This window comes from Cucurbita maxima, unplaced genomic scaffold, assembly GCF_002738345.1.
Source record: "Cucurbita maxima cultivar Rimu unplaced genomic scaffold, Cmax_1.0 Cma_Scf00018, whole genome shotgun sequence".
Classification (NCBI taxonomy): domain Eukaryota; kingdom Viridiplantae; phylum Streptophyta; class Magnoliopsida; order Cucurbitales; family Cucurbitaceae; genus Cucurbita; species Cucurbita maxima.
Genome location: NW_019272034.1, coordinates 4265672 through 4286508, shown reverse-complemented (window position 1 = coordinate 4286508; position 20837 = coordinate 4265672). Strand labels below are relative to the sequence as shown.

The 20837-nt window shown below is 35.7% G+C and overlaps 5 protein-coding genes across 11 annotated transcripts; 2 read left to right on the top strand and 3 right to left on the bottom strand.

The window, feature by feature from the left end:
* Positions 1–1306: 1306 nt before the first annotated feature.
* Positions 1307–2623, top strand: LOC111493359 (expansin-A1-like). Its single transcript, XM_023143038.1, has 3 exons — positions 1307–1484; positions 1760–2048; positions 2144–2623. Exons 1-3 carry the CDS (start codon positions 1346–1348, stop codon positions 2448–2450), a joined length of 735 nt encoding a protein of 244 aa, XP_022998806.1. The 5' UTR covers positions 1307–1345; the 3' UTR covers positions 2451–2623.
* A 198-nt stretch (positions 2624–2821) lies between these two features.
* On the top strand, positions 2822–3994 carry LOC111493358 (chlorophyll a-b binding protein P4, chloroplastic-like). Its single transcript, XM_023143037.1, has 3 exons — positions 2822–3150; positions 3233–3648; positions 3729–3994. Exons 1-3 carry the CDS (start codon positions 2945–2947, stop codon positions 3860–3862), a joined length of 756 nt encoding a protein of 251 aa, XP_022998805.1. The 5' UTR covers positions 2822–2944; the 3' UTR covers positions 3863–3994.
* On the bottom strand, positions 3940–19989 carry LOC111493355 (agamous-like MADS-box protein AGL65). 4 transcript variants are annotated; one of them, XM_023143031.1, is made up of 12 exons: positions 19961–19989; positions 7089–7416; positions 6640–6699; positions 6514–6532; positions 6368–6432; positions 6239–6254; positions 6094–6158; positions 5646–5742; positions 5288–5335; positions 5071–5201; positions 4521–4905; positions 3940–4336 (listed from the first exon to the last, which is right to left on the bottom strand). In XM_023143031.1, exons 2-12 carry the CDS (start codon positions 7271–7273, stop codon positions 4325–4327), a joined length of 1083 nt encoding a protein of 360 aa, XP_022998799.1. In that variant the 5' UTR covers positions 7274–7416; positions 19961–19989; the 3' UTR covers positions 3940–4324. The 4 variants fall into 4 exon arrangements, with proteins under 4 accessions (XP_022998799.1, XP_022998798.1, XP_022998796.1 ...); XM_023143030.1 differs by lacking the exon at positions 19961–19989 and adding an exon at positions 7806–7998 and having other exon boundaries at positions 7089–7425; XM_023143028.1 differs by lacking the exon at positions 19961–19989 and having other exon boundaries at positions 7089–7799.
* LOC111493356 (lipoate-protein ligase LplJ) lies at positions 8778–13124 on the bottom strand. 3 transcript variants are annotated; one of them, XM_023143032.1, is made up of 6 exons: positions 12807–13124; positions 12582–12673; positions 11931–12166; positions 11157–11392; positions 10885–11033; positions 8778–9440 (listed from the first exon to the last, which is right to left on the bottom strand). In XM_023143032.1, exons 3-6 carry the CDS (start codon positions 12107–12109, stop codon positions 9189–9191), a joined length of 816 nt encoding a protein of 271 aa, XP_022998800.1. In that variant the 5' UTR covers positions 12110–12166; positions 12582–12673; positions 12807–13124; the 3' UTR covers positions 8778–9188. The 3 variants fall into 3 exon arrangements, with proteins under 3 accessions (XP_022998800.1, XP_022998801.1, XP_022998802.1); XM_023143033.1 differs by lacking the exons at positions 12582–12673; positions 12807–13124 and adding an exon at positions 12674–12800; XM_023143034.1 differs by lacking the exons at positions 12582–12673; positions 12807–13124 and adding an exon at positions 12357–12554.
* On the bottom strand, positions 17786–19988 carry LOC111493354 (cyclic dof factor 1-like). Of its 2 annotated transcripts, XM_023143026.1 has the most exons (3): positions 19806–19988; positions 18074–19277; positions 17786–18042 (listed from the first exon to the last, which is right to left on the bottom strand). In XM_023143026.1, coding segments are annotated over exons 1-3 (1341 nt in total). In that variant the 5' UTR covers positions 19941–19988; the 3' UTR covers positions 17786–18040. The 2 variants fall into 2 exon arrangements, with proteins under 2 accessions (XP_022998794.1, XP_022998793.1); XM_023143025.1 differs by having other exon boundaries at positions 17786–19277.
* Positions 19990–20837: the final 848 nt, after the last annotated feature.

Here is a 20837-nt window from a genome sequence, read left to right as displayed (position 1 = left end):
TTTTTTTTTTTTTTTTTTTTTTTCATTCTATAATAATCTTATTTTAGTAAGGCACAATCGGTCTTATCTTATTTTCAATTTTTATATAAAAAAAATTATATATTATTTTTAATTTTTAATTATTTTTAAGGTATATTTATATATTATTTTAATTAATTATATTATCTTAAATATTTCAAGTTTCATTTTTACTTCTATGTTCTGGATTATTAACAAAACTTCTTTTTATTATTTTTCATTTTAAAATTTATGTCCACATTTTTTATTTTTAACTTTAATTTTATATCTAAGTAACAATTAAATATATTATTTTTTAATAAAAAAATATTTAATAGGCACAAAATTTAAATTTCTATATTAAGAAATTCATTAGATAAATTATTTTAAAGTTTCGAAATATATTTTTTTAAAAAAAATAGGATAAAATTTGATAGGTTTTGTGTTATATACGAGAATATTTAGTAAAACCACCCCAATTCAATGATGTGAAAGTTCTGTATTCGTAACTAATCCAATAAACTAAAAACTATATATTTGATTATAATAAGAGACAAATATCTAAATATTTAACTATAATAAAATATCAAAAGCATAGGATTTAATTGAATTCGACCCGAGAGTAATAGGAAATTTGCCTAACTAATTTGAAAAAACAAAGAGGAGGAACATGGCTAGCTCCACCCAAACTTCTTGAACTTATCTTTTCCTCTAAAAATTAAAAAATACTTTAAATATTTTGCTTCTACAAATGAAGTAAAAGGTTGATTATTTTACCTCAAACTCCAACGGTTTGTAGTATAATATATATATATATATATATATATATGAAGAACGCTGGAATTATAAATATAACCTCAATATTCACATGAAATTAAGAAAATCTCTATATTGGGTTTAGGTTAAAACAATAAACTATTATATTATAAATTTAGAATAGTTGAAAAATTAAGCAATAAAATAAGGAGATAAATTGGATATAATTTTGAAAAAAATACATATTTAGAAAATGAGGGTGTTGGGAAGGAAAATAGTGGCATGATTGAAGGTGTGGGCAATTAGGTAAATTTGCAATAAAATTGACCTCACCCTTTAATCAAGGAGAAATTAAAATTTATTTTTTCTTTTTAACTCATTTTATCAATTTAAACATAACTCAGACTCGATTATAAAATATTTAATTTATTTTTAAAAATTTATAAAATAAATAAATATATATTTTTGTGCATAAAATGGGAACATACTGGAGTTGAAAACAGCGTATAAATAAGGGTGAACCCATTAGCATTTCACACATTCAACACAAACTTAGAAGCTTCATCTTCTTCTTCTCGTACACACAGCTACAATGGGCGTTGTTGTAGCTCAGCTTTTGTTACTCACCCTTTTTGTTTTATGCTCCTTTGTCCATGGATATCGTGGAACCAATTGGATGAATGGCGCTCATGCTACTTTCTATGGAGGTCCCGACGCCTATGGCACATTGGGTACGTTTTCTTCTCTTTTAACTTATATAACTTTACTCTCTAATCTTTAACTATCGTGTCTAGTAAGCTTTTTTATTTTATAGAATCTGAATTTTAATGTTGTGGAACTCATTAAAATATACGTTATTTTTTGAATTTTTTAAAAAATTAAAAATATTTTTAAATTATTTTTGAAGCACTGTGTAATTTTTACTAAAGTTAGAGCATACTATTAAAATTTTTTAAAAGTTTATTTATTTATTAATTTAGCATTTTTTAAAATTTAATTATTATAGGTGGGGCTTGTGGATATGGCAATGTATACAGCGAGAACTATGGGATCAAAACGACGGCGTTGAGTACAGCCTTGTACGACAATGGGCTGAGTTGTGGGGCTTGTTTTGAGGTCAAATGTGTGAACGACCCAAAATGGTGCCTTCCCGGCTCCGTCGTAGTCACCGCCACTAACTTCTGTCCTCCGGGCGGTTGGTGCGATCCTTCACTTCGCCATTTCGATCTCTCTCAACCTGCCTTCCAAAGCATCGCTCAAACAATCGCCGGAGTCGTTCCCGTTGCGTATCGAAGGTACGTACGCGTATTGTTTAATGGATTTCTATCCCGTAGCACTGCAACGCCTGTGTCTGTTTGAGTTACTAAATCTGAGATGAACGAATGTGTAGGGTTAGATGTGCAAGGAGGGGAGGAATTAAGTTCAGAATAGACGGAAATCCCTACTTCAATTTGGTACTCGTAAGCAATGTGGGAGGCGCAGGGGATGTTCATGCTGTTTTCATTAAAGGGTCTAGGACTGGTTGGAAGGCCATGATCAGAAATTGGGGTCAAAACTGGCAGAGCAACGATTATCTTGTAGGACAATCCCTCTCTTTTAGGGTCATTACCGGTGATGGTCGCTCGGTTGTGTCCTACAATGTTGCCCCTTCTGGCTGGTCTTTTGGACAAACCTTTTACGGCAAACAGTTCACTTAGACTTAGAATTGGTCGATTTCTATCATTTCATCGTATTAGTTGTGTAGATTTCTTAGAAGGAAAGCTTTGGATATGAACAAAATCAATGTATTTTCATCTTGCTGTGAAATATCTGTATGTTCTCAACTGATATGTTAATCTAAATAGAAGGGAAAGCCACCCATTATATCCCATGCCCCCACTTTGTAGGGAAGATATTAGTTTCTATCATGGACTAAAAGCTGGCCTACACATTTGTTCTTCAACCAACTGAAACAAAGATTTAGATTTATGGATATGGCAATGGACCCTGAGATAAAAGATAAGGCTCTTTTGTTCCTATTGGCTAATCCAAAAGTTCATAATTTCATCTTAGCCATCTGATCATCCTTAAGTATCATGCTTTCTAAGCTTTGATTTCCACAACAAATGAACACCATAAACTTAAATGAAAATTGCACTTCTTGATCTCAAACCCAAAGCCAGGCTTTCAAGACCAGTTTCCTGAGGGAAAAATGTCAATTGTTATGATCCAGGCTTCAGCTGCTGTATTCCGGCCAAGCGCGTCAAGATCGAGGTTCCTTTCGGGGTCGTCGGGAAAGTTTAACAGAGCTTTGTCTGTTAAGCCAACAACTTCTTTAGTTCCCAGTTCTTTCAAAGTTGAGGCCAAGAAAGGAGAGTGGCTCCCAGGTTTGCCATCCCCAGCTTACCTTGATGGCAGGTATTTGGTTATATGATATCAAACACGAGATTTGGAAATTGAGATTTGAATTTAGCAAATTTGGAAAACTTTCTGTTTGCAGTCTTCCAGGTGACAATGGTTTTGATCCTCTGGGACTTGCAGAGGACCCTGAAAACTTGAGGTGGTATGTGCAAGCAGAGCTTGTGAACGGCCGATGGGCAATGCTTGGAGTTGCAGGTATGCTATTGCCTGAAGTCTTCACAAGTAATGGAATCATCAACGTACCAAAATGGTACGATGCGGGGAAAGCCGAGTATTTTGCATCGTCGTCAACTCTCTTTGTGATCGAGTTCATTCTGTTCCATTATGTGGAAATCAGAAGATGGCAAGACATAAAGAATCCAGGAAGTGTAAACCAAGATCCCATTTTCAAGCAATACAGCTTGCCACCAAATGATGTTGGATATCCGGGGGGAATTTTCAACCCACTCAACTTTGAACCAACTCTTGAAGCCAAGGAAAAGGAGATTGCTAATGGTAAATAGAACAAACTAGCTAATCAAATTGCTCAATTACATGTCTAATGATGAAACTAATCAAGTTTTGATCATTTACAGGAAGATTGGCAATGTTGGCATTCTTGGGATTCATCATTCAGCACAATGTGACTGGAAAAGGTCCATTTGACAACTTCTTGCAGCATATATCAGATCCATGGCACAACACTGTTGTCCAAACACTAAGGGGATAGGATAATAAAATCTGGGCAAGAATATGTAAACTATGTGATTGTAGACATGGGAATATCAGTGTACAGGATTGTTATTGTACCGACTTCTTTAAATTTCTCGAAACTCGATATAAAAAATAAGAAATTCGCTTCCATGTTTTACAATAGCTCAATGTACAGCTAAGGAAACCAGAAAACCCAAATAACCCAAATATGTTACAGCTCTTCCATGAGGAGGTTAGAAAACAAAAATCTAATCTAAAAATGTACCTCTGATCTCGTATATCTTGTATTTACAAGTCGAGGATACCGGTTAACGACAAAACGAGGAGCAGATCATTCTGATCCCAATATATATACCAAACAATTTCGTCTGATAATTGGGAGATGGATGCCATTGCAACAAAAATGTTGACTACATCAATCAAGATGAACAATTCTTCAATCTGTAACCCCTCCAATTCCTGGTGAAATTGGTAGGAATCAATTTGGTTGCTGCAAGAGACGACGAGATCATTAAATATCGAAGTTACAATTGAGACAAGCAAAAACATTGACTATTCTGAATCGCAATATGCATTGTTTTGGTGCATTGGCATATGAATAACTTTGAACTAATTAAGCAAAGGGATTCTGTTATACATGAAGTTTTAGAGGGAGGAGTTAAAAGAGAACGTACATGGTGGTACGCATTGCTTTGATACATTGGAATGCTACAAGGCCCTGGTATAGAAGCCCAAGGATGCTGGTCATCACCATATAGAGCTCTAGAGAGCTCCAACTTGCCATTTAGTTGATTATTTATGCAATTTGCATGTAAGTTCATCTCCATCTCAAGATTCAGTTTCTTGTCATCTTGGAAGTTGGAACCATCACACGTAGGGTATGGATATTGGTCACCAAGTTGCAGAGTTGAGCAAGAGGTTCCACTTAGTTCATTTAAACCCCCATCACCTTGTGGCATGCTATCAACTTGACCAGAGATTCCAGCTTCAAGTTGCTTCCCAGGGTTGAAGAAACTAGGAAAGCTCGAAAAAGACGTAGCCATGGAGCATTCAACATCACTGCAGACATTCCCCACATGGAGAATTTGTAAACAGAGGACTATTTTTATCTTGTCACCTTATAAACATTAAGTATATTGATTATAAAATCTGGTTTCGAGTTCAGGAATAAAAAAATGTAGAGCCAGACATTCGAAAAACGAGTCTCGTTCATTGCAGGCTCACCCTGGTTGCAGAAAGCTAGGCTCATTTGGTAAAGTAATCTGTTGAGTGCAATAGTTGGGAAGCCATAAGAGGGGTTGAGTGCTTTGCATTTCGTCCATCATCAAAGGTAAGGACATCCCACCACCCGGATACTGTGGTAAATAGAAATATATTGAGATCAAGATATTCACAGCATAAGCATCCTAGCAAAAATGGGTATGAAAGGTTCTGCTCTTACCTGGCAAGTGAAGTCTTGTGAGAGTATTTGGTGTCTTCTTACGTTTTCCTGCCAAATTTCAGAGCCTGTTAAGTGCCACTACCAATTTCTTCACATAAAAAACATAGAATTTTGAGAAGAATAGGTAACATGGAAGATCATATCCTCTGTCCTCAATAAATGCAACATAAAATAACTTAAGATCTCCCAGAAAAACACTACATCAGACCAAACCAATGCAAGAATCATGCACCAATGAGTTTTGATATTAGTATCAATCCAAAAGATAAATAAGCCATATCATCCTTAGACCAGAGGCATAAAATCATGGATAAAAACAATTATTTTGATATATGCAGCTAAAACACACGTAACGTACCTTGTGTAGACGCATTTGATTTAGGGACTCCCTTGCTAGATCTTCCATCTTCTGGAGATGTTCTATATTGTTGATATTATCAAGATTCCTCCAACAGCTGAAGGGATAAGAGCAAGACTAGAATATCAACATGCAAACAGAATGATATCCATGCCTGATACTAAACATGCATATGATCATGCCTATAGCAATAGCTCAGCAAGCAACTTAGGCTTCTTTTGGCTCACGTTGATAACTCACAAACTTGTGGTTTCAGATTTTATCACTTCCAAGTCCGTCTAATTCCACTATTTTTCAACCAGATTAGATATATTATTCATAGTCTTTTTCATACTATAAAAGGTGATTTCTACTGCACATCTGCAAAAAGATAACAATACAATCTAATCTGCAAGGCAAAACTAAGAAAAGGCTGTATACATTAATAACAAAAGCTCCAAAGGTGCACCTCAGTCTCTTATGTGAATCAGCAATCTGATCTCGCAATATGCTAACTTCATTGGTCAATTCCTGCTGATAAATTATATAAACTTAGCAAAATGCACAAAACTAATCTCATGTTATGAAAAGTAATGATAACAAAAGCTTGGTACCTCAGAATCTTGAGAGCTGCGAGATATTGCAGGAAAGAAGGAAAAAAAACAGTACAAAACATCAATTGTAGAAGTATTGAAATTTGGACAAAACAGTACAACATACATTTGAGGGATATAGACAAATACCTTGAACCCACAAAATCTTTTATGTTTACGTCATGGTCTAACTTCTTAAACGTTTTCTTCAGCGCCTAGATGCTCAAATAGAACATGGAAACATATAAGTACAACAAAAGCAAGCAGAGAAAGAAAAGGGTCACGCAGAGACTTACTTCAAGGCTTTCGAGTTTCCTGTTCCAAAAAAGGAAAATTGAATATATTAGCCATCTCTGCTACCGCATTGCAGAAAAAGTTAGCAATGGAATTGATTCATAATCACTAGGGACAGGTTCTTATACCTTTTTGCCCTCTCCTGTGGAGTCAATTGAGAAAACTTTGTAATGACCTCCTCAATGTTGCTGAAAAATTAAAGATCCACGTTGAGCGTAAGACAGAAATTGATTAGTTATCCTTTAGAACTTTGATGTGTCGTGTGGTTCTAATTCTCCTCAACATAAAAGAAAAACATGAACACTCAGGTATAAACACTTTCATAACTAATATTAGGCGTCATAGGGTCACAGGAATTCCAAAAAAAGAAGTCAATTTCTTCCTTGGATGAATGAACTTTTTCCATATCCCAGATACAATACAAAGATACCATAAATGACAGATTATTAACAACACAAATTGAAGGTCCCTGATACTGAGGAATCTATGATTCATGTTTTCCGAATTCCCTATAACAAAACAATGTCGGTTGCAAAAACTAGAATCACCAACATTGATATAGCGTGGAAGATAGTACCTGCGTTCACCTTGATATAACGTGGGCCTTCCAGTTGGCGAAAACATGAGAAGAACGATATCAATATCGCAGAGTATAGCAAGTTCCCGAGCTTTCTTCAAAATCCCATGCCTTCTCTTAGAGTAAGTCACTTGCCTGCTACCGGTGCTCTCCAATTTCTTTATTTTGAGCTTAACCCTTCCCATTATAAGGAAAAATAAGAAAGAAAAAGAACGTAATGAAATCAACAAAACCGTATCTCTATCCACCGTATTTAAACTCGGCCAGCTCGTTGTAGCATAGTTGAAAGAACCGGCACTGAAGAAGAAGAAGAAGAAGAAGAAGAAGAAGAAGAAGATAAAGCGAGTATTAAGGATATAGTTGCGAAAGTAGAGCTGAAAATCCGAGGGATTAAGAGGGCGTTAATGTTCTGTTGATAATCATTAACGAGGCGATAGAAATAACCCAGAAGGATGAAACCCGACAGCGGCGAGGAAGAGAACGAATTGGGGATGAAGATTTAGAAGGGAAATGCATAAACAAGAGAGACCCAAGTGGGGAAAATGAAAAGGAAAGTAATGGGGATGAAGAATTAAGAAGGGAGATGCGGAAAAAGAAGGAAAAAAGGGAGAACCCAAGTGAGGGAAAGGGAAAAGGAAGTGAAGGGAGAGTAGTGAAAGAAGGAAATTGAATCGCAGTGAATGAAGATGAAGATGAAGAAGAAGAAGAAGAAGAAGAAGAAGAAGAAGAAGAAAAAGAAGAAGAAGAGGGAGGAAGGGACGTTAGAAGGGGATGATGAAGCAAAGGAAAGGAGAATGGCGGGCAGCAAAACAGGTAAGGAAGGTAAGGAGCGAAGGCGGAGGCAGAGGCAGAGGCAAGTGCATGATGCGATGCGATGCGATGCAATGCTGTGCGTGGAAGGATCGCACCAAAGGTCAGCCTAAGATTTCGGCTGTGAAAATTAGCGGAACCAATCAGCAAGAAATGGTTTGGGCGATTCAGCAATGGCGTTATCAATGATATACTCGTTTTTCACTTGCAACCCCCAACCCCCAAACCCCCCTTCTTTCTCTTTCCAAATCCAAAATCCCTTCCCCCTCCCCTCCCCCTCCCCTCCCCCTCCCCCTAAATACCTTCTTATTCAATAAGATAATATATTCGCATTCTTGTTATTATTAAAAATCAAATCAAATCAAATCAAATCAAATCAAATAGTAATCTTTTTAAACAAAATTTTAAACTAGATTACATTCAATCTTTACCTGTACCAATAATTTAATTCAAGTAGACTAATTAGAGAAAATAATTTTTTTAATAAAAACTTAGTTCAATACAATTTTGAATAAAACCACAAAAAATCGATTTTTGAATTGAACCGACCAAGTTCAAGTAGGTTGGTTCTAATTAAAAATATTTCAATCCATTTTCCATTTAAACATTTTTATTTGGTCAAAATATCTTCTATTAAACATCCATTTAAGTTTATAACTCAATCGTAACTACCTTCCAACATAATCTAATTTTATATCAAACAAAACAAAATCCATTCTAAATGTAATCTAATTATCATTTTGAACAAAATTCAATTAGTTAAAATACTAAATCATCATAAAAAGTAGTCACACCCACATAAAAAACAATTGTTGGCAGACAAAAGAAATTACAGCTGATCTCATATCACTTTCAAATAACATCTTAAGGGGTCAATGATTGATATGTATGCATAACTACTATCACACAACAAAAATATATTTATTTTTTTCACTGCAGCCAGACTCAAATAGTGCCATAAATCTTTTTAGTCAAGCCAACCTTTAAGGATAGACAACCCTCGCGGTTAGTATTTGAGACACCAAAATTAGTCTGGAAACAGAGGTTTAGAGCCAAAGGTTTTTTTTGCAGGAAGAGGCAAAACCACCATCTAGACCATCTAGAAATTCAAGAAGCTACCAATACAATATGCCTTGAGGTTTGCTAACAGTGCACCGTGACTCCAATTAGGCGGTGGGCATGCTATGCTAATTCAATCTCAACATCAAGAACAAGAATATTCCCCGCCTAAGGAATAAATGAGGGGTATATGGTATATAATCATACCATGATTATTTTATAAATTACTTATCATAATGCTATGCCCAAGACCTTCTCGAGCTTATTACCCTGTGATACACAACCTGCAGCTGTTTCCAACTCTTGCTCTGTCAGCACCTTAGTTGTGGGAATACAGTTTCCAGTCGAAGAATATTCACATTCTTCCAATTGCTTTAAACTCGTGGCAAACTGAGTTTCAATTGCTTCTGTTGTTTTATCTATAAATATCTGTCTTGGCATGTAGTCCTTCAAGCTACATATAAAATCCAAATGGCTCCTTGCCTGAATAAAAATTTTAAGCACATATAAATTTTAGTAAGCTTGAATGTTTGCATTTTGTGCAAATATATACTTTTTTTTTCTTTCAGAATTAGCACAAATATAATTCAGAAAACCAAAGGCATTAAAAAAGGATCTCTGTCAGTATTGAACACATTGTTACTTCATCCATACATTCATTTACCAAATTAGGGCAGCATCTGTGTTATAACATTATTAACCATGTCAAAGTATCAAATAATAAATGAATGTCATGTCAATATGCGTTTTAGTTTTCAACTTGCTCCAATCTATATTGCCACTAGGGTGATGGTCCGAGGGAGCCAAACAAATCAACCAAAATGACTAGGGTAAGGTTACAAGCTTCTTTAGAGATCTCTGAAAGATGGTAGAAAGACTTGGGATCATGGTTTTCTTCTAAAATTAGTTTGGGTGGCACAATATCTGTGAGTATCTAAATGAGCTTGTATGCATCTTGACTAATCTTATAGGACAACCGTCTGACCACTACTACCTTTGGTTGCCAAAGAAACTCTTAGGATATTTAGTTACGTGGCCATGATGGTTTGAACTCATTTACATCGGCCGTAATTGATCATAGGGCCAAATCATATTGGTTACCAAATAACTCTATTATAAGGTTTATTTCCCTTTACAACTTATAGAAAATAATTGCTTCAAGTCTTTAGAATATCCGAGTTGTTTTTCATAAAATAAAATAGCATGTTGAACTATTTGTTATATTAAATTCAGGTTCAGGGTGTGAAACTAGGTCACTGAATCCTTAAATGCTATCTTTTTCATTATTCCAACATGGTTTTGAAGAAATGCATTTTGACAGCCTCGGAGTGAAAAGCTACACGATCTACCATCACTGCAACGGCTGTCAAACGGCATTGCTTCAGGTGAGCTTACTAACCATTCACACAGAACATACAGCTACTTAGCCAATGTGTGACTGGCTAATTAGCCACCGCTCTATCATTTTCAAAATTCTTTCACACGTTTTTTTTAAGATGAATAGCCATAACGAGTTCAATCAAACTAGTATAAGGTTCATGTTGGGTTGGGCACCACCTAACTTGGGTCTCATTATGGTTGGACAAATATGCTAACTCAACATTTGGATTGAATCCCAAACGTTTTTAACTCAACCCAAGACGTGGATATTCCTAATTGCAACCTCAAGATGATCTTAGGAGACCAAGATATGGCAATTATCAAGTTAACAATAATATCAAAGGTCATAGCTTAATATTTTGGATGAACTAATGGGGAGATAATACGATTAATAAGAATAAAAAGAGAATTAAATATTTTTCTAGGACCTGTTAAATATACTTGCATCTTGAATTGCTATAGTGTGGCTCGGAATTGGAAAAACGAGTATATAAAATATGCAACCAGTTTGGAAAGAAAAAAAAATGCAATGAACAATAAAGTATACCTCACGGTAATCAGGAACCCGTTTTGGATGTCTCAGATATGTCATATTCCTAACCTCATAGTCCCATAGAAAAGATGTATGGTGGATCCACCGGCTTTTAGTAATGGACTGAGCATTTCCACCAAACTTACGGTTACCAAAGACATAATCTATATCCAGAAAAAAGACAATAGTCAACGTCCAAACTTTTAATCTTACACATAACTGAATGCACATAGAGTTATATGAATAAGTTGAGATGGCGTCGATTCTAAAGAGTTCAATTTACCTACCATTTTCCCGAAGATGAAAATCAGTTCCTTGGAATACTTTATTATACAATAGACCACTCCAGGACATGATAGGTTGAGGAAACGGTTTTAGTCCGGCTACAGCATCTTTATTACATATGAAGGTGACGAACACTGTGTTGTGATCAACAATAACAGTGCCACCCCCAGTGAACCTTCTGATGACTGGAATTTGATCTTCTAACACAGATTTGATGTCAAGGAGCTCATCAGGTTTCCTGTGCAGATTTCAACAATCTTCAGAATGAATTAACTAATGCACAAATCAAATAGAAGAGAGCAGAAGACCCTGACGTTGGGGTACCCACTGTTCAGTACTAAACACAACCATCCAAATTGCTAGTCAAGTATACTATCGCAAATTTTCCCCTAATCCATGTAAAAGCAGACTTTATTACTTATTACATAAAAGTTCAATTAGTTTCTCTCTACCTGACCAATACAGCCAGTTCAAGGAATTGAAAGAGCAACTCTTCTACATTCAGAAAAGTTCACAAAGATGGCATTTTGCTTATAAAAACAAACTTTCCAATGATTTGGCGAAAGGATACAACAAAGTTCTAACCATGCACCTTCAAAAGGAAAGTACGAAATGATACCCAATTTGTGTGGACCATAAAGAGGCGTATTGAAAAGAAAAAAAATTAGAGAGGGGACACCAAAATGAACAATGAAACTTAGTTAAATTGTAAACCGCATTCCAACTTGTAGTGACAGTGTATTATTTCGAAATAGAAGTGCATGTAAAGTAAGTACCCAGAAACGCCCATCACAATAGTTGGATTGTCTGTTCCGTCATTTATGATACACCAATTATCTGATGAGTTTCGAAGTAGGCGCTCTTCCAATTGTAGTTGCCGCAGAATAGGAAAGCCTTTCAATCTCACAAGATTGATCAAAGGATGCCTAATGTTGCTTGTTTGATAGATCGTCATTGGAAAGCCAAATACTTAATAGTCACGTCCCTTTTCTTCTCCTACTAGCAAAACTCCCTGCATCACAAAGAAGCATGTGCATCAAAAGGTTAAAGACTTCTGTTTGCATTTATATTCTTCTACAAGACAAGTTCAAAATGTATCATATAAGAACCACATTATGAAATGAACGTGGAAGGCAATACGCACTTTCCTGAAAGAAGAATACAATATTTAAAAAAGGAACACCTTCAGAACTAATACTCACAGTGCCTTATGAAAATAAAAATGTTAGCCTAGCCATAGGATTTAACGCCAGGAATTTCGTCAATCACTCCCTAGAAATTCATGGATTTGCAACTGGTTTCCAGTGTGACACTTCCTTATTTTTCAAGTAAATAGAAACTTGCATCATATTTCTAACAAGAAACTAAAAGTTTAAAAAGATTTCATGGTATTCAAAGCTCAAGGAATCCAGGGTGAGACGATATACCAGTCAGTCACTAGATAAGCATCATAATCAGATTGGAAAACACACCAAAATCATATTCCAAGTTAATCTACTATATCACTTCAGCTTCAGACCTGAAATTGAAAGACAAATATGATCCCAACATTGGAAGAAATGTTAGAATGGAAATCAATGTTAGCCATCTTCGAGACATCGCTGAGCACAGAAGAACAATATAATCTGATTCTAAGCAGGTGAAGGGATTACAGAAAACGATTGGTAGGCGGCAGAGACCGAGAGTGATGTTCCCATGAAGAATAGTGATCGGAGAGCGAAGAAAATCAACGCGACGACGGAATTCAAAATCTGAGATTAAGAGGGATTGTACAGAACAGAACGAAGAATGTTGTGACCTAATCGCGAAATTGAGGGTTTTCCGGGAGGGGAAGAAGATAAAAACTGTGGGTTCCTTGAGAATTTAGACCAGGTTTGTTGAAGTCCATGGATTTCAACTCTACCAGTGCCCGTTCGACATCTTCTCCTCCTCTTCCCATCTCCAACTAAATGTTAATCCAACTTTTACATACACGTGACAAGTTATATTCAAATCACACAAATAAATAAATTAAATTACAAATTTAGTTGCCTAAAACTAGGTGTACATAGTCGTGGTTGAGTTGAAGGATTTTTTTGACTCAGTCCAAGAGTTCGAGTTGGTTGGATTAGTAACTCCACTAAATTAAATGTTGGTGGAACTAATATTACTTAGAACAGAGTTTACATTTGTATTCCACTGAATTAAAAGTTCTCGAACACCCCAAAGTTCATGAAAATAAGAATTAGAAGTCTCATATAAAGAATCACTTATCTTCGCAGTGACATCATAAAAAACCTTCAAAAACTTTACAAACACTGCAACATTTTTCCAATCATCAATGGTTGGTGACCCTATTCTTTTGTTTCCATAATCCCCTTCCTCCTCTAATACTTTGGAAGCTTTTTCAAATTTCAAGACATGATCAAGCATCAAATAAGTGGAATTCCATCGAGTCGCCACATCCAAACAAACAAGTGCCTTACATTTAATTTTTTCTTGTTCAACACCATCTTTAAATTTTGTCAATCTCTTGGGGATGATCTAACATACCTCATAGCATTGCGAACACTAAAAATGGAGTCATGCATTTCTTTAAGCCCTTCATTCACAATCAAATTAATTATGTGAGCACAACACTTCAGGTGTAATAATTCTCAATCTAAAACAAGAATTCCAACTTCTAAGCCTTCTCATAATATATGAAATAGTTATATCATTGGAACTTACATTATCAACTGATAGAGAAAACCTTATCGATTCTCCATTCCAATAAACAACTCTCAATGATCTTGCCAATAGTCTCTCCCTTGTGGTTAGCAACTTGACAAAAGTTGAGAAAGAAACAAACATAAAATTCTTTAGAGATATTACAATATGTTCTCTATGGTAACTGGGTTCATGAATTATGGTCAACAAACAGTACGAGCTGTAAGGTACATTGGTCAGGGTTTCATTATTACTTTATCTCATGCAAATCGTTTGCCTGTAACTATTCAATATCCTTACGAAAAATTAATCGCATCGGAGCGTTTCCGCGGTCGAATCCATTTTGAATTTGATAAATGCATTGCTTGTGAAGTATGTGTTTGTGTATGTCCTATAGATCTCCTCGTTGTTGATTGGAAATTGGAAACGGATATTCGAAAGAAACGATTGCTTAATTACAGTATTGATTTCGGGATCTGTATATTTTGTGGTATGCAAATTCTATTCTGAATCAATAAAATGAGCGGTGATTACCATGTAATTAATATTTTGCAACGAAATCCATGTGTTAGTGGTAAGACAAACCCTCTTGGAATGACTGACTAAAAAATCTTTCAACTTCTTTTTTTCTTCTAGATAGAGCTGAAATAACATAGGGTCAAACTTAGGACATGCAATACTACAAAACAATTTGAAACTCTCCTTCTCTACAAATTTAAATGATAATTCATCTATAATTATCATCTTGGCACATGCTGCTCTACATCTTGTTTGACTAAATAAGGAATTAACAATATTACTACCACCCTTTCCATCCATTGAACGTTGAAAACTTAGAGTGGTTTGTCCTTTGTCCTCCACCTTATATGTGTACTTTCTACACTGATTTTTTAAATGTTTCCATAATGTGCTAGTTCCACAAGAATTAGTATCACAAGCATACTCCTTAGAACAATAGTTGCACTTGCACCTCTTATTATTGTTATCTAATCTTGTAAAGTGATTCCACACGGTTGATTTATTGGGTTTCTTTTTCTTAAATTCAGATTGGGTAGCCAATGGTGGTTTCGATGCATTATAATTACTAGAGTTACTTGCACATATTGTTGCACTATTGTTTTCCATCTATAAAAAGTAAAATAGAACTATTATGATTCAAACATTTAACTCAATATGAACAATTATCATAGAATGCATCAAAGTTAAAATATGCAATCAGTTTCTGCAGGAGGATATAACAAAAAGAGAAAAAACAAAAAAACCTATCCGTTATAGCGTTCCAGGAGACTAAAGAGAGAAAGATGGCGCGCGAAAGAAACAAGACAAAAAAACGCTAGAGAATGCTATTGAATTGGAGAGGAGAAATGAAGTGCAGAGAAGAGGAGTCAGAGGAGGGAGATGGAACTCAGCAAGGAAAGAGAAATTTCTTTAACCGTGAAATGTCAGTTTGGCTTGGGCTTGGGTAAGAAACTAGACAAAAGTCTTTGTATATTGTGATTTGACTTTCGGCCTTTGGACTTTAATTTTATTTTTTTTAATTTTCGGGTTGGACCAGGTTGACTCAATCATTTTCTTTTGGTATCCGAACTCAACTCAAATCAGATCGGGTTAAAAAAAATGGACCCAACTCAAACCCGAAATCCAACACAACCCAACCCAACCTTTATATTTCGGGTTGGATCAGATTGGGTTCCCGAGTTTCCGGATTGGGTGTACACCCCTATTAGACCCAACCATTTTTTCTTCTTCAATATCCGCTCATTATCTTTCTGAACCCTAAACTTGGGTCCTATGTTCAAACCCGTGTTAGAAAGACTTGGTTCAGCTATCTTTTAGCCGAGTAGCCTAATATGAATCTCTATCCTATCAAATTTGATCTTTTTATCCAAAATCACTAGTAAAATCTTCCATCCCATCTCCTATTTATGGACCCAAAAAAACAAATATTATTGTAAAAAAAAAAAAAAAGCTTTTCAATAAAGTTATTCACTTAATCTAGAACATGTTCAAATTATTTATATGTATTTTTTTAAAGGGAAAATTGAGGTAGTGGAATTTTGAGACCATCCATAATTAATTAAAATATTAAAAAAAATTGGTAGAAGACTGATAGTTTAAGTCAATTTTAACATCAACTGAATTTAAATAATACCACTACCCATATGATAAGTCACCAGAAAAAAAATAAATAATATAATATAATTAAAAACACCACTGGTTCGTATAATTTATGATTGGGTTGGGTTCATTATTTAATAAGAGCGACAATCCAAATAATTAGGTTATGATCTAAAAAAAATGTTCAAACCTGATCTAATCCAAGTAACGAATATTTCTGTAAGAGAATGAAATCGACAGTTTTAACATAAATTTTGTAGCGTAAAACAAATAATGTGTAAGGCCCTAATTACGGAACACTTTTGTAATCACATCAACATGATGATTCCAAAACATTCCTAATTCCCATGGCATCTAACAAAACACACCACAACTTTGCTGGTATGGTTAGGTACATAAATGCCTCAACATCCATGTTCTTTGCCTACACCTTTTAAGTGGGGTTTCTATGCTTGGGCCAAAGAAACCATTTTTTTTAACCAACTCCCATAAATGCCCTTACCTACCAACCTCAAGTTGGGGACACATGCCAATAAAAGGGTCATTTCAATCGTTTTTTAGTAGTCCTTCAACTTTTAATTTTGTGTCGGGACAGTAGTGGAGGAGGAAGGAAAACATTGAGACCCATAGCACAAAATTTTCAATACTCCACCAGGGCTATAAAAAAAAATACTTCTGTTACCGTCTAACCCACTCTTAGCAAATATTTTCAAGCTTCTTTTCAAATTTTTTAAAATAAGTAGTTTAAGAGATGTTTTCACACTCTTATAAACAATACTTTGTTCCTCTCTCTAATCGAGGTAGGATCTCCAAAGGCTCAAGATCGAGTATTATTAGACATAGAAGACAACTTGTTCAACAAGCATCTTGTTGAATTTAGCATAAATGTCTAACAATTCCCTAAAAGTTTTGAAGAGTTATTATTATAATATATAAGATCTCTGTGGAGAGGATAACGAAGCATTCTTATAAGAGTGTTGAAACTTCTTGTAGACATATTTTAAAGGGAAGGCCCGAAGAAAAAGTTAAAAAATGACAATATCTACTTACAGTGAACTTGGACCACTACAAATTAAAAGTGTAGAGATGAAATAAATGGGATAAAGTCGCAAAAGGTAGAAAGCAAAAGCAAGAGACAAAGTCCAAAAAGGATTCATGGCACTATATGCATTTGGGACCCATTTGAACAGCTAGCTCATCTTTTTATACAATAAAATTGTGGCTACCATTTGCCTCTACCCTTCTAAATATCTCACTCTTTTTCTCCTTTTGCCATATTCATTAGGCATCTTTCATTCTCTGTCTAAACAGACTCGTGTGCTAACTTTTCCTCCCCACCCCCTGCTGCATTTATAGTCTCTGCCCTGCTTTCTTTTCAACTAAAACCATTTCAAATCCCTCTTTTCCTCGTTTCTACACCAGTACGATATCGTTCACTTTCAACTCAAACCATACGATTTCACCGTTCATCCATTTAAATTACAATTACGGGTCGTGTGTGTTACATTATAGCAGCAGCCCTTGAACTTGTTAAATGAGAAGCGTTGGATGTAAGAAGAAGATGAAAAAGTAGTCCAAAAGAAAAGCTTAAACTGTCTGCAGCTGCTGCTTTTTGAAGCTTATCCTGTTACAGCTGTTGGGATAAGAACTTTTGGAGGTTTGGAGCTACATAAAGCCACACACTAGAATCGCCTTTTGTTGCTTATAATTGCTTTTTGAGCCTTTTTGACATTAAATTTTTTAGCTTTTAGGAAGATACTCTCTGCAGTGACAAGTGTGGCTGTCTGCGGTTATGATCAACTCATAAAAATGCACCCAAACACACTGAAAAAAGATACTTTTTTTAAGCCATAACAGCAACAAACATAACCAACAAATTCTTCTTTTTCTTCTGCAATCTATGTCAGTATTTTACATATCTATATTTACATTACAACGTGAATAACAACAAGCTCAGCAATCAGCGTGGCTATGTAAATCAGGCAAATAATGTAATATAAACTGCATCCCTTAATACTACATTGGCTCATCACAGCTACCTCATACTTTCTAATCCAAAGGTTACCCAATTCTAACTTGCTCTGAATCAAGGTCGATGAGGACGACGGCGCTCAAGAGCTCTCATGGAAGATGAGTGATCTCGACAAGGCTGCCGGGTTGGCCTGTAAGACTGAGGAGGTTTCAGCAATATGAGGCTTCTCATGGCCCTTGGGTTGGAAGGTTTTGAACAGATTTTTTCCTCCGGTGATTGATTCATTCTTTATGCCAAGTGTTGCCCATATGGAACTTTTTGCTGCCTCACTTGGGTCATCAATCCTTAAAGTTTTTGGGGTCAAAACATATCCATTTCTCTGCTTTAAACCCTCCTCTTTACTTAAAATCCCTTCTTCTTTGGCTATTTCGTTGTCTCTTTGATGTTTTCCCAGTGTTGAAGAAGCTTTCGTGTCAGAACAGAGAGATTTCTCTGCAGAGGAAGCTTGTGGGGAAAACCATGTCGTGTTCCATGGTCCTGGAGCTCCACAGTTCCATGCAGCTGCTGGAACAAACGTTAAGGGAAATCCTGGTGGGCAAAAGGCTGGTGGAGGAACGGATGAATTCCAAACAAAAGGCCATGGGACTCCAGAAAGACATGAAATTTGAGATGGAAAGCCATTGATTTTCTGGGTATGAGATTCTGATGAACTTTGAACTGCCGTAGATGACAAATTCGAGCTTTTATCACATACTTCAGAACCTTTTTCTTCAAACTTTTTCACCCCATTACTCAAAACTCTGTTTTCCGCAAGGTTCAAAACAGAGCCCACCACGGGTGGGTCAGAATTCTGTGAATCCAAATTGAAACTCAGGACTCTACCATTGTTGCCGATGAATTTTGGTTTGTCGGTTCCATTTGGAGGCTCGATTCGAGCAGCATCAAGAGCCTCAGAGATTGTGATGTGACGGTAATAAGAAACAGAGTTTTTACTCTTACGGCGACCAGCTCCGACCGGCACGTTCCTCATGGTGCCGCCGGCGGTCCAGTATCTTTGACAAGCTTTACAAAAATGGCGAGGTTGATTGACATTATAATTATTGTAGTAACAGAACTTGGTCTCCATACTCTTGCACCGAGGACATGGAAGCAATTTATCAGGCTTCTTCAGGGTTTTCTCTGAATTGGAGTTTTCACTTTCTGGTTTTCCATTAATGGGGTTCGCAGCTTCTTCTTCATCAATAGACGGCGTTTTGGGATTCACGCCAACTTCCTCCCCTGCGTCTACATTTATCGAATCATCTGAATCATCAACAGTTTTCTCATCATCATCTACCGTTGATTCCTGAAATCCAGAAACAGAGACAAAATTTTATGATCCATAAATAACGAAGAAATTAAGCCAATCCAGTTACTGTTTGGTTCATCGTTGAAAACCCAATTGAGATAGAACAAAAGTTAACATTTGATAAAAACCCTTTTTCCCTTTCGAGTAAATTAGTAACTTTATACTGTCAATGATTGGAAAACTGATTGAGAAAAAAACAGAGGAAGAGAAGAATTCAGCATAGGCCAAAAAATTCAATTTTCCCCAAAAGGAAATGATTAGTTACTAACAGTATAACCAGAGAAAAACATAATAGAATGAAAAAAGAAAGACTCAAAGGATTCATGAACAACCAAAAAGTTAAAGCAGAGGAAGAAAAAAAGAGGGTTTTTGAGAAGCACACAGGAAGCAGAAACGGAAGTGAAAAAGTAAGAACGACCCAAAATTTGTATACCCATTTGGTGAAGTGGGTAGGAGTTGGATTAAAATATAAGAGAAGAGCCATGGAAGTTTACGGCGTCCTGTGTGTGTAGGGCAACCCTGTACCTTTCCGGGTGGTGCATCTTTGTCAGAAGGGGAGTCGTGGGCGTGGGAATGGATCGGCGGAGGCTCTCCGTCGTCGGAAAGTGGGATTTTGCGGCCGAAAAGCGTAAAGGAAGGGTCCTTAGAAGAATCGAACATGATTGGTTTGAGGAGGAGGCGGAAGAAGAAGAAGAAGAAGAAGAGTTGGGAGTTGAAGGAAAGAAGGGATTTTTGGGAGTGTTAAGAGGGGGAAGTTTGACGATGAATCCGTTAAAAGAGGTGGGTGCCACGTCAGCGAGTGTATTTGATTGTGAGCCATAAGTTTATGTGGACACAAAAGATTTTCTTCCATTTTCTGTTTCTGGGGTGTACCAAAAGTTGGTGCACCCGATGCGATGCCCTACTAGTTTGGCTGCCGCCTTCCACGTGGACCTTTGTTATTTGGTTGGATTTTCTTGGTTTAATTGTCCTTTTTTTTTTATTTATATTTTATTTTTTCAGCTTGCTAAATATGACGATTTAAATATTTTCTTTTTTCTTTTTGAAGAAGAATATTCAGACGAGTGAGAATTGAATTCTCCAAAAAGAAAAAATTATTATTATTATTATCTTTTTTTTTATATATATATATATATATATTTATATTTATGAACAAAAAACTATTAGGGCAGGAACGCAACCAAAGAATATAATCTTTTTATCTAACCTCGTTTAGTTAACGGAGAAAGATCTCTCTCCATTTTTCATTCAAGCAAGGATTTTCCATATTGCTCACGGCAAGTTCTTAGAAAGCTTCAACTCAAAAGATAAACAAACATCACTTACAAATAATGTAATTGATCTTAACACGTCGAACTATAAATAAGATACAATTGTTGTGTTGTACTACTTACCTGTCAACAAGAATGTTTTATGTAAAAATGAGAAGACTATTGCTATACAATGATTCTCCCCTATGATACTTGTAGACTATTATTGCGCAAAAAAAAAAAAAAAAAAAAAAAAAAAAAAAAAAAAAAAAAAAAAAAAAAAAAAAAAAAAAAAAAAAAAAAAAAA

What these genes read in the sequence shown, in the direction of transcription:
- LOC111493355 (XM_023143031.1), bottom strand. Translation starts at nt 7,273, where the DNA reads ATGGGAAGGGTTAAGCTCAAAATAAAGAAATTGGAGAGCACCGGTAGC. An exon ending in GATTCACATAAGAGACTGAG is followed by an intron (nt 5,743 to 6,093) that starts GTGCACCTTTGG and finishes TTATCCCTTCAG; the next exon opens with CTGTTGGAGGAATCTTGATA. An exon ending in CCTAGCTTTCTGCAACCAGG is followed by an intron (nt 4,906 to 5,070) that starts GTGAGCCTGCAA and finishes GAATGTCTGCAG; the next exon opens with TGATGTTGAATGCTCCATGG.
- LOC111493358 (XM_023143037.1), top strand. Translation starts at nt 2,945, where the DNA reads ATGTCAATTGTTATGATCCAGGCTTCAGCTGCTGTATTCCGGCCAAGC. An exon ending in CCAGCTTACCTTGATGGCAG is followed by an intron (nt 3,151 to 3,232) that starts GTATTTGGTTAT and finishes TTCTGTTTGCAG; the next exon opens with TCTTCCAGGTGACAATGGTT. An exon ending in GGAAAAGGAGATTGCTAATG is followed by an intron (nt 3,649 to 3,728) that starts GTAAATAGAACA and finishes GATCATTTACAG; the next exon opens with GAAGATTGGCAATGTTGGCA.
- LOC111493359 (XM_023143038.1), top strand. Translation starts at nt 1,346, where the DNA reads ATGGGCGTTGTTGTAGCTCAGCTTTTGTTACTCACCCTTTTTGTTTTA. An exon ending in CGACGCCTATGGCACATTGG is followed by an intron (nt 1,485 to 1,759) that starts GTACGTTTTCTT and finishes TAATTATTATAG; the next exon opens with GTGGGGCTTGTGGATATGGC. An exon ending in GTTCCCGTTGCGTATCGAAG is followed by an intron (nt 2,049 to 2,143) that starts GTACGTACGCGT and finishes ACGAATGTGTAG; the next exon opens with GGTTAGATGTGCAAGGAGGG.
- LOC111493356 (XM_023143032.1), bottom strand. Translation starts at nt 12,109, where the DNA reads ATGACGATCTATCAAACAAGCAACATTAGGCATCCTTTGATCAATCTT. An exon ending in TTTTCATCTTCGGGAAAATG is followed by an intron (nt 11,034 to 11,156) that starts GTAGGTAAATTG and finishes TTCTGGATATAG; the next exon opens with ATTATGTCTTTGGTAACCGT. An exon ending in GGGTTCCTGATTACCGTGAG is followed by an intron (nt 9,441 to 10,884) that starts GTATACTTTATT and finishes ATTTTTATTCAG; the next exon opens with GCAAGGAGCCATTTGGATTT.
- LOC111493354 (XM_023143025.1), bottom strand. Translation starts at nt 19,940, where the DNA reads ATGTTCGATTCTTCTAAGGACCCTTCCTTTACGCTTTTCGGCCGCAAA. An exon ending in AAGATGCACCACCCGGAAAG is followed by an intron (nt 19,278 to 19,805) that starts GTACAGGGTTGC and finishes TCTGGATTTCAG; the next exon opens with GAATCAACGGTAGATGATGA.